The sequence below is a fragment of the Chamaea fasciata genome, unplaced genomic scaffold (genome assembly GCF_029207755.1).
Source record: "Chamaea fasciata isolate MVZ Bird 193981 ecotype frontalis unplaced genomic scaffold, bChaFas1.0.hap1 SCAF_11, whole genome shotgun sequence".
Taxonomy (NCBI): domain Eukaryota; kingdom Metazoa; phylum Chordata; class Aves; order Passeriformes; family Sylviidae; genus Chamaea; species Chamaea fasciata.
The window spans coordinates 11,530,606-11,546,070 of NW_027094096.1; the positions used below are offsets into that span (position 1 = coordinate 11,530,606).

At 41.6% G+C, this 15,465-nt stretch overlaps 1 protein-coding gene across 1 annotated transcript in view; it reads right to left on the reverse strand.

The window, feature by feature from the left end:
• The window catches only part of DNER (delta/notch like EGF repeat containing), a 116,177-nt gene extending 107,326 nt beyond the window's left edge, over positions 1-8,851 (reverse strand). The window contains exon 1 of the mRNA XM_066193226.1: positions 8,594-8,851. Within this exon, the coding sequence (XP_066049323.1) occupies positions 8,594-8,836 (243 nt within the window). The 5' untranslated portion in view covers positions 8,837-8,851. The remainder of the gene's footprint in view (positions 1-8,593) is intronic.
• Positions 8,852-15,465: the final 6,614 nt, after the last annotated feature.

Genomic DNA, 15,465 nt, shown 5'->3' on the forward strand with positions numbered 1-15,465 from the left:
ATTCAGTGACCTTATCTCAGTAAAACAACCCTACTTTCACTGTCAATTTGAATTCTGTTCTTACCTTATTCAAGAGCACCTTGTTCACAAACACTTTCGCTACAGAAGTCTTTGAAATACTGGTCATTGATATATTGCCCTGTTTCCAGTGGGAAAGAACACTATGAAACTAAATTAATCTGTAAACTGCTAGACTGAATATTTTCCTGATATAAAAATAGTCCAAGTGGTTGATTTTTTTTCTTTAATAAGAAGGGTTTTTTCATTAGAATTTAAATGTATCCTGATAGGATCACTGATGTGTAATTCAGAATCCGGCATTTCCATACTATGTTTCCTTATAAAGTGCTTCTCACTCAGCATTCTTAGAGCCTTTATACGTATTCACAAATTAACCTTTTGAACATCCAGGATTAACTGAATTTATAGAGGACAAATGTAAGTAAGAAGGTTCTATGAGTTTTTGCCCAGTGTGACTCAGCAAGGCAGTGAGAACTGCAAGCACCAAATCCTGACATTCCCTTTCCTAGTCACTATGTATCAATTCCAGACCTTTCTATAGAATTTACAGCTAGATCTTCAGGGTTCACACCAGAATATAATGCTAAAAAAACATAATTGTCACAGCCTGTATTCACAAGGTCAAATTGAAAAATAATATAGGGCAATGATATGTATTGCTGAACTCAAATAGGCTCCATATGCAGCACACAAATCACCTTTTGTGTGCCTGAGTGCTTCTTTGTAAGAGATTACACTTAGCCAATGGAAAAATTAAAGAGTTTTCTGGTCAAGCAAACATTACTTTCTCAATGTTTATTTTGATGTGCCTTTCTCTTGTTACAAAATTGTTGGAAAATTACAACGGAATCACAGTATAAGATCTTTTTTCTAATAACACAATAACAATTTATGTTCTGAGAGTTCATATAGACAAATGAAAGTTTTCCCTCCAGAGAATATTTATTTTGGAGTTTACTTTATCCCAGAAACATAAAAAGGGAAAAAAACTATACAGAAACAAAAAGCTAAATAAAACTACTTTTTTTCCTTAAAAACCAACCTAAGACTTTTAATGAACAGCTCTCTACAGTGTCAAATGCACGTTACAAACTGCTTTTACCTTCAGATTCTTACTTAAATGCCACCAAGAAATTTTAATGCAATTAGCCCTACTTTTGCCAAAAAATGTGCTTTCAGCTGATGTGGGTGCACTGGAAATTTGGATCCTTTTATTTGAGGATCACCACACCACTAGGCAGGTTGCTGAGCTCAGCTTACCACATCAACCAAAAGTATTTAAAGAAAAAATACATTATCAAAGCCTTCCCTCTAGTGCAGTTGTCAAGAGAACAGGGAACCTCTCAGCATACATAAAAATGTGATTTAGCATTGCACAAAACCCTTTTTTAGATTAACCAACAAAAAACAGGAATATCATTAACTGACCTATTCAGTTCAGAATGGACATTGCAAAAATAAAAATATTCACTATATGCACACAGAAAAAGGAGCGGAATAATTCATTTTTAAAGGGAAAAAATACAACAGGGGAATGCAATTAAATTGAAAGACAGGAAATGAAAACTAGCAGAATTATTTTTTTCCATGCAATTAAACTGTGGGATTAACTGGAACACAAATGTAACACAAAATATCATGGGAGTTTGATATTTAATGAGAACAGAGCGAGCTGTGAGAGCACCAAAAGCAACTGCAAAACCAAAAACCAACCAAACTATATTTGTGGTCAAGTGGACACTGTTTAGAGCAGACCCATATCTGCCTATTAAAACAGAATTTTAATTTTAATTAATCATCTTCAAAGATTTCTAGACTCACGGCCCCATGATCAAGCAAGGTCCTGCTAAATGCCACTTCTGAAATTACTGATCTCAAACAAGTACTTCTCAGAAGAGCAACTTGTACAGGATTCTGAGAGCCCTCAGGAGGAGGGGAGCAATCCTACCTCCTGTAACTCTGAATCAAGGCATACAACTCCACTTCCATTGGGAACCTGCTCTAGCAAAGATGAGTTCCAGAGCTACACAATATACACGACAGCATCAAGTTAGATTCTTTCAAAGGAAAGTAAAACAATGCCGGTTTTTAAGCAGATATGATTGTAAACCGATTCTCTTAGATCAAAGAGCATAAACTGCAATAAAGTACAACATATGAAAAGCTGAAGCATCTTAGCATAGCATCTTCTATTATTCAGTTTCTTTCCACCTGATCCAGCTTTTTGCAATCATTAATCATAAAAAAATTATTGTATTGAAAACAAACACATGAAACTTTAATTTGTATGATGGAATTTTTCAGAACCAAATAGTTTGTGGTATATGTAATGACCTGACTAGCCTTTAAAAAGAACTATTTTTAACAAATTTAAAGAGAGCATTTTGAGATACTGGAAAAGACAATACAAAGATTCCAAAGGTCAGTGTGTAGATGATACCTAAATAATAACCCCTTATATAACTAAGACAGTTTGGGTTATTACATTATTCCAGTTTTATTCTACAGATTTTTACAATAAATTTGTTTAGATACCATGGCAAAAATCACAGGACAATTTTTTACTGACTGATTAGGAAACTGCTGAGTAGTCTCTTACATATTTTCACATTATATGCTTCAAGGCAAGATACTAATTAGAAAAGCCTAAATTTCTGACTGGAAATACATTTCTACTACACTTAGAGAAACCAGATGTTATAACTGCTAAAAAAAATTGGGTGGAGAAACTAGTTTTCACATTAATTAATTCTGTGCTATTTGAAACCACACATTGCCACACTGCAGAACTCCACCCGCTCCAGTGCAACCCTGGAGATCAGAGCTCACGAGGTCCCTGAACAACACTGCACTTGCAGACCACATGAACTCACAGAAAACAAATTACACCCATCAGTTCAATGTGACACACAACTGTAAATTGGAAAAAAAAACCCTCAACAATGACTGTGAAATGTGAATATAGTCATTTGTGACTAAAGGAGATGTAAGCTAAGCGTCCTGAAATTCATTTTTCAGATATCTAACAGTTACATTGCCAACTTTGGGGTCCTGCTTGCGTGGCAGGAAGTTTGTCAGCATCCAGGTACAGTCTAAACTTGATGTAAAACAGACATATATAACAACAGGGAAATAACTCAGATGTCCAGCAAAGGGAAGGCATGAACAGGACAAGAGTAATAGGCAAATGCAAAATCTAATGGTGGGGAAAAAATGCAGGGCTATGTATAAACAGAATGGTTTAGACTGGAAGGAACTTGAGGGAGGTCTCTGCTCCAAGCTCCGCTCAGGTCAAGTTGCTTGGGGTTTTGGCCACTCAAGCCCAGAATCTCCAAGGATGAAGGTCCTACAAGTGTTCTAAATTCCTGTTCCAGTGTTTGACCACCATCATTGCAAGGAATCTTTTTCCTTAGGTTTAACTGTGACTTCCCCTTCTATAACATGTGTGCCCCCTCTCCTCCTTTCACTGACCACATCTGGGAAAAATCTTGCTCCTGTTCTCTATGACCACCCATTAGGTGCTGAGAAGGGCACTTGGATCCCCCTTTGTCACCTCCAAGAAAAACAGACCGAGCTCTCACAGCCTCTTCTCATGCATAGTACATTCATCAGTGCAAACATTGAAATTCGGCATCTTGCACTGCAAGAGTGAGCAGAGCTAGTCAGCAGGAAACAACATGGTATCTCAAAACCCAGGCTAAAGGACATCCAAATAAAAGAAGAAAATTCGAGGGCATCTGCTAACTCTAGATGTTACTGTTATTAAAGGTAAAAGAGCAGACAGAGTGGTCACGTCACAAAACATCTGAATCACAATACCCATATAATCTAAGTATATACCCTTCATTAATGAGTAGAGGATGGAAAAAATCGCATTTTAAATATATTAGAGAATTCATTATGAATTTAAGGATTAGAGACTTTTCAGAAGGGATGTCAGCACTTAATAGAAAACAGGATCATGTGAGGAATTAATCAGGATACTGACACCAAGGTGATTTAGCAGTTAGATTAAAGGATGTCCTTTTACACAGCACAGTCCAGTGCAACCTGAAATAACCTGGCGAATGAAATTCATGCTGCTCATGCTGAAGTATGAGACTAGTGAGCCAAGAAACAACAATCCTTCTTCCTGCAGCAGTTTGCTAAGTCTGGATTTCTGCATTCAGCATTAAACACATTGCTAGAAATCTATTGAGACAAAATATTTAAAAAAAGAAAAGAAAAAAAAAGGCAAAAACCCAACACAAGATAAAAATACAAAAGCAGGGGTCAAAGGACAAAAAATCCTGAAATCACTGCACTAAAGTCTCCAAACATTCAAATACTATGATCAAAGACAAGAATAAATTCATCTGGCATTCAAAGGTACAAAAAAAAAAAAAAAAAAAAAAAAAAAAAAAAAAAAAAAACCAGCAATGAAGAAGAAGAACAATCAGGAAGAAATTCAGGAGGGGAAATAAAAAAAACCTTTTAAAATTATAAAAATAATTATACAAAATTTAAAATATAATCTATTGTCCAATTTTTATAATATCGGTTCCTTCCTTGGCTTTTCTAAACTCAGACTACATCCTTGTAGAATTCCATTTTAAATAAAATGTCCACAGTCATGTCTAAAAAATATTTTCTGTTCTAGATGTGGAAATACAACCAGTAGAGTAAACACAACAAATCATCCCCAAGACCAAAGAGATCTCTTTGCTACTAAAAGAATAACCTGAACCTGACTCAAAATTGCACTGCACCAGTGGCTACCACGTCACACTCCGAAGTGGAACATTCAGTCACCACTAATCAGACTGGATGGAAGAGAACTGCTGCAAAGTCAGAGTGCTGCTCCAGTATGCTCGGACACTACTTGTTCTCTAGCTCTGATTACTGACAACCCATAAAATAACTAAAAATATATCAAAAAAGCAGCAAAGTAAAAGAATTGGAGAAAGCTATCAACCGAAAGAGGGAGAAAAAAATTAAATTAAAAAAACAAACAAGACAAGCTACTAAAACAAAGCACGTACGATAGTGTTTTAAAATACATTAATAATTAATATTTCTTCATGGGATAGCCTTTTAATGAAATTAGCACTAGCATGGGATCAAATAAACATCATGCAATTCAATGCAATTAGCTAAGTTCCAATTCTGTGTTTTTAAGCAAATTACGAAGTTGATCATGAAGGTTTTTCATTTCCTAACTACTTACTTTGTACCTTATGTCTCTAAAATTATTTCGTGAGACACTAACACAAATTAATTTTTACATACAACTTTCCTGGTCAAGAAAAACTATTTTATTGGATTCTACACACCATTAAAAGTAACGGAGTAGTCATTACCGTAGTCATTAGAAATAAAGATTGCTTTTAAAAGTAAAACACAAATAAAATTTAGGGATTATAAAGTTAATGGAACTTTTGTGTCTGTTCATTTCCATTTACTTCATCAAATTCTCTCAGTGTAAACCTGAGAAATGGCCAATTTCAAATTCCCACAGAAAAAAGGCAGTTGAATTCACTATAATTTTTGCACAATTTCCTTGGGAATACATGTGATTTCTTTTCTCAGACCAAAGTTTAAAAAACTTCAACACTGTAATTCTATGTCTCCTTTACAGACTAGAAGTATTATAAAGAAAGTGGGGAAAAAATTCAGAACCATGGAAAGAAATGTAGGTAACTTAGAGCAATGTCCCACAATGGGGGGAGAGACAATCCATGAAAAAAACCAAACCAAAACAAAACAAAAAAACCACAACAACAACAACAACAACAAACCTAAAGTTTGCAAAGCAAAGTAAATTCAAACAATAAATAACGTGAGATATATACAAATGCATAATTCATGGGATGGATGTACTAGAAGGACCTGTAATTTCTGTTGTTAAATAAATAATGAGTCACTAAAGCAATTATAACATGAAATCATGGAACTGGCTTGCCCCAATAAAATACATCACTTGGTGATAGGAAAGCTCTGGATTTTAGGAGTATCTCGTGCGTACCTGATGTCAGTTTTATTCTTTTCCCATGCCAGCACCAACATCCACAGATGCATCAAAACCAGTTAGAGTAAAATCTTCAGGGGTAAAATTGATGTGCAATCTCCAAGTTTGACTCTCAGCAATCTTTCTGCATTATCAACTTCACCATGCTCAGCTGACTCACAGGGACATTGAGAACATTTTGTCTTCATTCTAAAATCTCGACACATCTGAGCAGAATCACTGAAATGTTGCCTTCACTACAAGAAGCGACATGAAACTAATTCTATCTTTTTAGGGAAGTGGGAGTTCCCGAAGAAGTCCTGCTCCACCATAAATTCCAAAAATCCAAACTTACTTTCCATGATTTGAGTATTTAAAGACAGAAATTCCTATTCTTTTGTCCCTTCCTGGAATTTCTCTCTATGAGTCCAACTGTTCAGTAACAGCTGCAGCATTAAGACAAAAACCCATATCTAGATATATCCCAGTGATATTCTGATTTAGCCAATAGTTTTCTCATGACCTGCAATGGCACATGAAAAAACTCCTTACGGTTATTTTTAAATCATTACAGTTGTTTACTGTCACTGAATTAGAGAACATGACCTTTCTTTGTAGAAGTTTAAGCCATTAGGCATCAGTTAAGCTCTGAGGTATCCGAATGACAGAGCAACACAAGAAGTAATGCATTTGTACAACATTTATTTATTCCCTATTTTGATAAAATTAGCAAAACCTCAAAGATGGGTGCACTGTGTTTATATTACACCCTTAAAAAGCCCTGCCTGGTCTCCAGTTAAAGTTACATTCCAAAATCATATTAACTTTTCAGAACTACCTGGTATCCACACTTGAACTGCTGATGTGATAGCTAGAAGTGGCACTCATTGCTTTATCCGTATTCCTTGCAGGGGTCATTACTCACTATTTTATAAAGAGAAACAAAATGTGTAACACCAAAAGCCTCCTGTTATTAGTTAATAGGATGCATAACTGCTATGAAAACATTGCCTATATCTTTTATTAGAAAAACAATTAAACCCAGATCTCCAGGCACAACACTTCACAGGAGGTGTGATGGCAGCAAGTGTAACATTTTACTAGATCTTCAAAAGGGTCATTAATCTTTCAGTCATCGATCTCAGACACTTAAGTCTAACAGCAATGTGCAGAAGCAAACACACAGCGCTCTCTTCCTCCCTTTGTAGAGACAGAAACATAGTAAACTCCCAAGACAAGATCTAAAATAGCCAAAGAGAAATCTATTTAATCCACTTTCATCTCTCCGGTTTTACAGAATCTCATTAGTGTAAATATTTTCACTTTCATTGTTACATTGAACCAGCTGAGGCATTTCAAGGCAAGCAGAGAACTCTGTGCATAGCGCTCCTACTTTACAATGACTCTTACACTCGACTACACATTAAGTCTTCAGTAAACGTATTATCCCTTTCATCTATTCAGCAGTATAGCTCAAATACTACCTGACAAAGGAACGAGAAAATAAAAACTAAAAAGCTGACTGAAATTACTTGAAGTCATTTGCTTCTATGTCAAATGCACTTACAAGCGAGAGCACTGACAAAGCAATGGTCGTCAGTCCACAGAGCCTTTTGTACACTGCTGTCACAGAAAGTACCCTAGCATATACACATGCAGGAAACAAACCTCTGTGCACCTGCACCTGCTTTTCCTTATCTGGAGATAGACAAAACTCAGTGCTCGTGGATTTCTTAACAAAGATCCTTAATGCTAGAGATTAAAAAAAAAAAAAAAAACAACCAACAACTATTTCACGTTACAATAATTAAATTCAAATACGTTATTACATTGGGTCCCAATATGACCAAGCATATTAGAAAGATATTGCTTACTGCTTCTCTGTATTTTAGATCATTATTCCTCCTCTGAGTGCTCCGATCTTTCAGAATTCAAAATCAATTCAAAAGGCTCCCGAAACGTGGGAGCGAGCACTCCTAGCCTATGAAAATGACCACCGGAGACACGATTTAAGGATTAGCATTCAATGCAATAGAGCATCCACTTCCAAGGACCATCCTTTTCACCTTCCAGTAAGTCGGTGTTGAATAACCTGCGAGGTGGGGGGGGGGGGGGGGGGGGGGCTGAAGTACTGCCATTAACCTGGGAGGCACCGGCTGAGCTCAGCCCCATCCTCCCTCACCCCGACCGAGCCCGGAGCCGCTCCGTCTGACGCCCGGGATCGCGGCTCGCAGCCCGCAGGGCCGGCAGCCCCTCGGGAAGCCCGGGGAGCGCCGGGGCCCCCGCACCGCAGCCCTGCTGTGCCCGCGGCGGCCGGGAACGGAGCCGGCGGGGGGAGCGGGGGGGACGCGACACCGCCCGCAAGGGACCGGGACCGGCCGGGGCGGCAGGGCCGGCGCAGGGCAGCGGGAAGGGCGGGATGCGGAGCGGGGCAGGGCGGGCAGAGCCGTCCGCGGATGGGGCAGGGGCGAGGCGGGAACGTGGGGAGAACATTGGCTCTGTCCCCGCAGAGCGCAGGGACACCCAAGGGCAGGGACAGGCACAAGGACGCGCGGCGGGCGGGCGGCGCTGAGGCGCGTCCCTTACCTGGCAGGAGTCGCCGGTGACCCCCGGGGGGCAGGTGCAGCTGTAGCCGGCCGGGGGCTGGGGCAGGATCAGCTGGAGGCGGCGGGGCGGTGGCAGCGGCGAGCAGGTGCCGTTGTTGCGGCAGGGCTGGCTGAGGCAGGGGTCCCGGCCGGGGGGCGCGGCGCTGGCCGGCGCGGGAAGGCAGGCGCGGCGCTGGGCCAGGGCGAGCAGCAGCAGCAGCAGGAGCGGGGCGGCTCGGGGCATGGCGGCGGGGCGTGCGGGTGCGGGCGCCGCTCCGCTGCTGGCGCCGGCAGGGAGGGAAGGAAGGAGGGATGGAGGGATGGAGGCAGCGGCCGCCCTGCTGCTCCCGGCCCGCGTTCCCCGGGCAACGGGCGGGCGGGGCCGCGCCGGGGCGGAGCCGCTGCCGCGCCGCCGCGTGACCGCCAGGGGGCGCCGCCCGCCCGCAGCGCGCGGGCCCGGCGGGACGGGCTGGGGGACGGCCGGGCCGGGACGGCGGGGCCGGGACGGCGGGGCCGGGACGGCGGGGCGGGGACGGCGGGGCCGGGACGGCACCGGCCCGCCGGGCCAGGCTGGGCCCGGAGCGGACGGCGCTGCGCACCAGTCCTGTATCCCGGGGCGGGGTGGCTGCAGCCGGGCTGTGCCGAGCTGCCGGGGCACGGGGACTGGCGCTGCCCCCCGGCCCGGTGGCGTAAAACGGGAGCAGCGCGTTAGTGAAGTGCCCGACGGCATCCGGGGCTGCCGGGCCTCCTGCCCGCCCCGAGCGGCGGCTGCGAGTGACGGCGCATCGGAGCCCGGCGGGACTGAGCGCTGCCCTGGCTTAGGCAGACGGCCGGGGAGGGACACCCCTTCGTAAAATCGACTCTCCGTTGGCTGCTTATTTACTGTCTCACAAGTGTAATGCGCTGATGATTCCTTTAAAGTTCCGTTGAGACCGAAGCAGGGTCAGATGAAAAGCATAAACAGTAATCCTATCATTTCTCATACTGCAAAGAACCTGTGTGTTTTCTCAAGTGAGGTTATCTACGGCTGGTTTTTAAAAATCGATTTATATTTGGCAGTCTTCTGGGGATTTTTTTACTGCCTCTCACTAGAACTGAGGTACAAGATCTGTAAATCAGCTAACAGAGAGCAGAAATAAAACCCCTGCTCTTTGGCCTTCTATTCATTTGCTTCTGCAAAAGTAAAGTATTTGAATTTCTCCTAACTAACGAGTTCTCCCATCCCTATCACAGGGTACAGGAGGATTCCTGGCTACAATTTTCATAAGCTTTCACACTTCACTTATGGCTGAAAGCTCTACCACGAGCAGAAATAACTGGTGATGCTGATTGAACTGAAAATTCGTCAGGGTCTCAAGCATCTTGGCCACAATATTCTGTCCCCACATCCCGTCTCTGCTACTCCATCTCCCCTCCGATTTCTCAGGAGCTGTCTCTGCCCCTCCATCCCCCAGCCCGATTCCTGAGGAGCTGCCTCTGCTCCTCCATTCCTCCCAGCCCGATTCCTCAGGAGCTGTCTCCGCTCCTCCATCTCCCCCAGCCCAATCCCTCAGGAGCTGTCTCCGCTCCTCCATCCCCCAGCCCCGCTCCTCTCCTCGCAGCCGTTCGGTGCCGCTCCGGCTCCCTCTGCTGCCTCCGCGCCGCCTGCGGCCCGGGCGCTGCAGTGACCGCTCCGCTCGAACCGCCTTCATTTACATTTGACAGGATTTGTTCTTGATAAGTCCACAGGGGCTGCTACTTGTCTCCCTGTTATCTTCCAAGTGCTCTGAAATAACTTGTATGTATCCCAGGTTGCTCTGGGATTTGCTGTTAAAGCAGCAGGCTGTAACTCTCTCTGTCCTCCTTCTCAATAAGGTTTGTCCTTTTGCAGTCTCGTAGGACTTCACCCTTCCACACTGGCTGTCGAAGATACTTGTTAATAACAAGCTTTGGCCAGTTCTCTAAAAATTTTATAGAACAAATCTTCAAAACCAGACATCTTAAAGAATGTTCTCCTCTCGAACCTGACCCATCTTTCTTTCTGCTCAAGCTTTGCTCCCGGCTCATGCTGATTGAGCTGTGTTGAGCCACTGTCTGATCTTCCTAACAAAGAGGGTGGCTGAACAGCCAGTTATGTAGTGATCCTATTTTCCAGTTGTTCCTGTACCCCCAGAGTTCGATAATTCTGGTCTATATCTGAGGTTTTTTGGGAGTAAGACATTTTAGATAAGCATTGGAAAAATGTGATTTCAGGACTGACAGCCACACTAGACAATGAATTCTGTTGGAGTAGTCTGGTATTTACAGAAAAGAACTATAAAAATAAGCTGATCAACCCACGCAGCCAACCAAGCAGGACATAACACAGTGCTCTGAGTCAGATGGTGCATACCTTCATCACAAATTTCTTAGCTTGTTTGCAATGTTTGCATTATTTTCATATGGAAATGTTTCATCTTACAACAGAAAATACTATGCCTACCTTATTAGCTAGTGATTTTTTGAAATGCGATTTCTTTTTATGCATATGAATGTTCCAATGTGCATAGTTTAAATATTTTTATAGTCAGGTATCCATAAACAAATTACTAATCTTAGTATTCAATAAGGATTCAAGCTGTCTCCCTCATTTACTCTTGCTAGGATTTGAATTGTATTACCAGTCTATTAGCTTATTAGTGTGGCTTAGATAAGCTACATTACAGCTTAACTATTTATTTTGATGGAGAAGTACTCATCCTCTAGTGGCTTGAAGGAGATTTTGCAGAGATTTTTTTTATCTGTTCTGATTAAATATTTAGTAACAAAAAAAACCCTCTCTTATTTGCTAAAAGGAAGCCACATGCTTTAAATGTCTTCTATGACAACAGTTATCTTTTTTCTAAATATTGATTAATTCCTTTAAAACTACTAACTATTCTTTGCATTTTTCTTTACTAGCATAGGAGTTAATTTGGATAAGAAATTTACTGCGTTGAGCCTTTTCTGAACAGTCTCTGGACTGTGATTCTTCTGTTGCTTGTTTTGGGTCAAGCTGTAATTGATGAACTGACATTTGTGCCTGCTTCACAGCATCCCAGGAGTTTCAGTTCCAAGTTACACAAGGACTGGGATCTTAATGTCACTTGGAAATTTCAGAAGGGCCCCCACTCATGCAACTGAACTCAATTTCAAAAAAAATTCCCATTGTCCTCCCAATCTCATCCTGAATTGCAGGCAAAATTAAAGTTACACCCCCTTGAAAATCATCGCTAGAATCACAGAAATTATTACTGTTTAACGTTGTGTTTCATCAGCTGGAAATGCATTTATTTAAAATGTTTGTTGCATGTTTTGAACTTTCTTTTTCCAACCACATAGAGTTTACTGGAATAGAAACTATTAATTTGACTTTGAATGACCCACACTTCAATTTATCAAAATGTTGGAGTACACATTTAAACACATAAGTAACCCACAGAATTCAGTAAGAATACTCATCTTGGAAGGAACATGCTCATGTGTTTCGTATTGGAACTTATTTTGTCTCCCCTTCCTGAGTTTGTGAGGGCAGTTTTTAGCCGTAGGAGAAAGGTAGTTTAAGGCTCTGAAGAGAGAGAGAATTTTCAAAAGGACATTATTTACTGCTGTGGGTGGGTGAGGGGGAAATACTGCTTTATTTCTGTGTGTTCCTGAGTAATTGCTATTTTCCTTCTCTCCTGACGTAGACTGGCACACACCTTGCTCCCTGACAATGTGTGGGGATTTATCTGCTTTTCTACCTAGCTCTTGCATTTACATTTTTTTAAACTTGCTCCCCTTTATTAAGTTGTTTGAAGCTTGTATGTTTTTTTCTTTTTGTTTGCTAACTTTGCAGTAAGAAGTGGTGACAATCCTGCTGATCCGTGTGCCACTGTGTGTGCTGTTATTTAATGTCTGCTGGGCAGGGGAGCTGTGGTACAGGTAGCGGGGTGTTGACACAAGGAACACCAAGAGAGAGCTGCCAGCCCAAGTGGAGAAACATCCTTCATTGTGGGAATCATAAATTCTTGGGTGTCATAAATTGTGCTTTAAGACAAAATCCACAGAGCAGAAGTTAAACTCTTTTGTCAGGGAGCACAAAGCCACCGTGCTGTGAAAATTCATGACATGTGTTTTATCAGTGGCAGGCAGTTGAGGAGTGGCAGCATTTCCCACATCTTCACCTTTTTGCTTGGTTCACAGCAACTTTTATCAGCCTGTGTGGGTTTTATTTATTTTTAGAGCAATGAGATAAAATATGCACAGTATAGATATTTCACAAACAGAACAACTCTCAGATATCTATGATCTTTCTCTAAAAGTTAACAAAATTTTTCTCAATGGCTATTGCACCTGTCGCCCAAAAGCTGTACACATCCTTTGAACATAGGCACTCTTCAGCCAAGATGTGCTTTTTATACTTTTATAGTGTTTCACCATTTTGTATGATACCACAGCAAATATTACTGTACTTCATAAAATGAGAAATTTATCATAGGAAAAAAAATGATCTGGACCTACCTCTAAGCAAACTGCATTGGGTAGAATTCTGCATATTTATACCAGGTTTGAATTCACTTGTTTAAAAAGTCTCTCACAAAACTGATGCTGCAACTAACAGCTTAGCTCTTTAAATCGTGTGATGTAGATACAACAAAGTAATTAAGAATATGTAGGGTTTGCCATTTACAGTCTTCTGCTTTATTCTTAAGCTGTGACTTAGACTTTCAAATAATGATCTGATGTAACTACAATTCCAGTAGAGATAAAGAAAATAATTCATAAGGTATCATTCATACAGACAGTCATTTTTAGTTAAAGAAACAGAGCAAAGCGCAGGATCAGAATTAATTAATGTCAGAATTACCTTTAAATCTTCATCCTAGAATTTATAGAGATGTGTCAGTAATTCAAGTGTCGTGCTTAATATGGTAGCAATCAGAAGTATTTGACTGTAACAATTTCCAAGAAGCAAGGTATCTGAAGAAGAGCTATATTTATATCTAGCAATTAAATGACTTTTTATTTATATGGATTTCAAGGTGTGTATGGCAGAGGATGTGACGTCTGTGTTCTGGCTGACTGGAAACCTTACACATTAGAAGCTGTACAGAGGAAAAAGAAAAAAAAATGCCAGTAGACACCTGACCCTACCTCTTTGTTCCCCCCTCGAAAAAGAAAAAACATAAGATAATTCACTGACAGGTTTTAGGGTTTAAGGCTTCATTATACTTCCTGAGCAGTAAACAAAAAGGTGATGCCTTAGTTTGTTGGTAGACCCAAATAAAGAACTGCTTTTATTGCTTTAATTTCAGCACAAAATTTCACAGAAAATACAAAATTGAATTTGCATGTTGCATCTTTTTTCTTTCATGCAATTTTTGTTTCAAATCTTTTTCAGGTATTCATTTGAAGTTTTTCAGTTTATTATTTCTCCATAATATCAACCTCACTAGAATTGAAACTAACAATAAAATATCACTTTTTTTGCTACCGGTTCTTTTATATGTCTTTATAATTAGTAGACTGTGGCTCAGTCTGGAGTTGTCTTTTCAATTTCTTTCTCTCCTTTAGGATTTATTTCAAGAAGAGCTCATAGAATTACAAAATGGATTGGGTGGGAAGGGACCTTAAGGATCATTTGGTCCCAACCCCTGCCATGGGCAGGGACACCTTTCACTGGACCAGAGCTACATCCAGCCCCGCCTTGAACACTTCCAGACTTGGGGCAGCCACAGCTTTTCTGGACAACCTGTTCCTGTGCCTCACCACTCTCACAGAGAAGAATTTCTGCCTAATATATAATCTAAACCTACTCTCTTTCAGATTGAATCCATTGCCCCTTATCCTGACAATACACATCCTTATCAAAAATCCCTCTCCACCTTTCTTCTGGGCTCCCTTCAGGTACTGGATTGCCACAATTAGGTCACACCAAAGCTTCTTCTTTTCAGGCTGAACAAACCAAAATCTCTCAGCCTTTCCTTGCAACAGAAGTTGGTGGCCTCCCCTGGGCTTGCTCCATCAGGTCCGTGTCCTTGCTGTGCTGGGAGCCCAGAGCTGGATGCAGAGCCGGGCAGAATCCCCTCCCTCCCCTGCTGCCCACGGGGCTCTGATGCAGCCCAGGGCAGGTTTGGCTCTCTGGGCTGCCAGTGCTCATGGCTGGCTCGTGTCCAGCCTCTCACACACCAGCACCCCCGCGTCCTTCCCAGCAGGGCTGCTCTCAGTGCCTTCATCCCGCAGCCTGGACGGACACCGGGGTTTGCCCGGATTGAGGTGCAGCACCTGGCACTTGCTCTCATTAAGTGGTGCATGCACCTATTTTAATAAATGTGGATCCACAAAATATCTTGAGTCCTTTAAAGGCTGGATGTTCAGGGTCCCAGTTAATTGAGTGCTGATTATGACTCAACACCTCCTCCTCATCACCCCTCTCCTGATTTACCCAAATTTTACAGCTCAAGCTTCAGCTACTAAACAATTTAAAGACTTAACCAACAAGCTGGATTCTTGCCTAACAGCTACAAAGAGGCTGTGGTAAGTACAAAACTCATCCTAAAGGTCTGAACTACTGGTTTACACAGTGCTGAACCTTGCTAGAGAAAACAACCAGGCTCTAATTTCTGTCAAATTTAAGAATAAATATTATATGTTTATGGGAAAACAATGAAGCCAATATGACTTCATTATCATGAAAAGGAGGGTCATTGTGCATGAGATGGTTTTTACATCAACCCAAATTTAGGGGAAAGTAGACCTGGCAGATTCAAGGTACCCGTGGTGTTTGCAGAGGCAGGGGATGTGTGCTGGCATTCCATACAGTCCACAGACTTAATGACAGCCTGTTAGAAACTCTATCTACTGTTCCTTAAAACCTTTTCCAAACAAAATGGT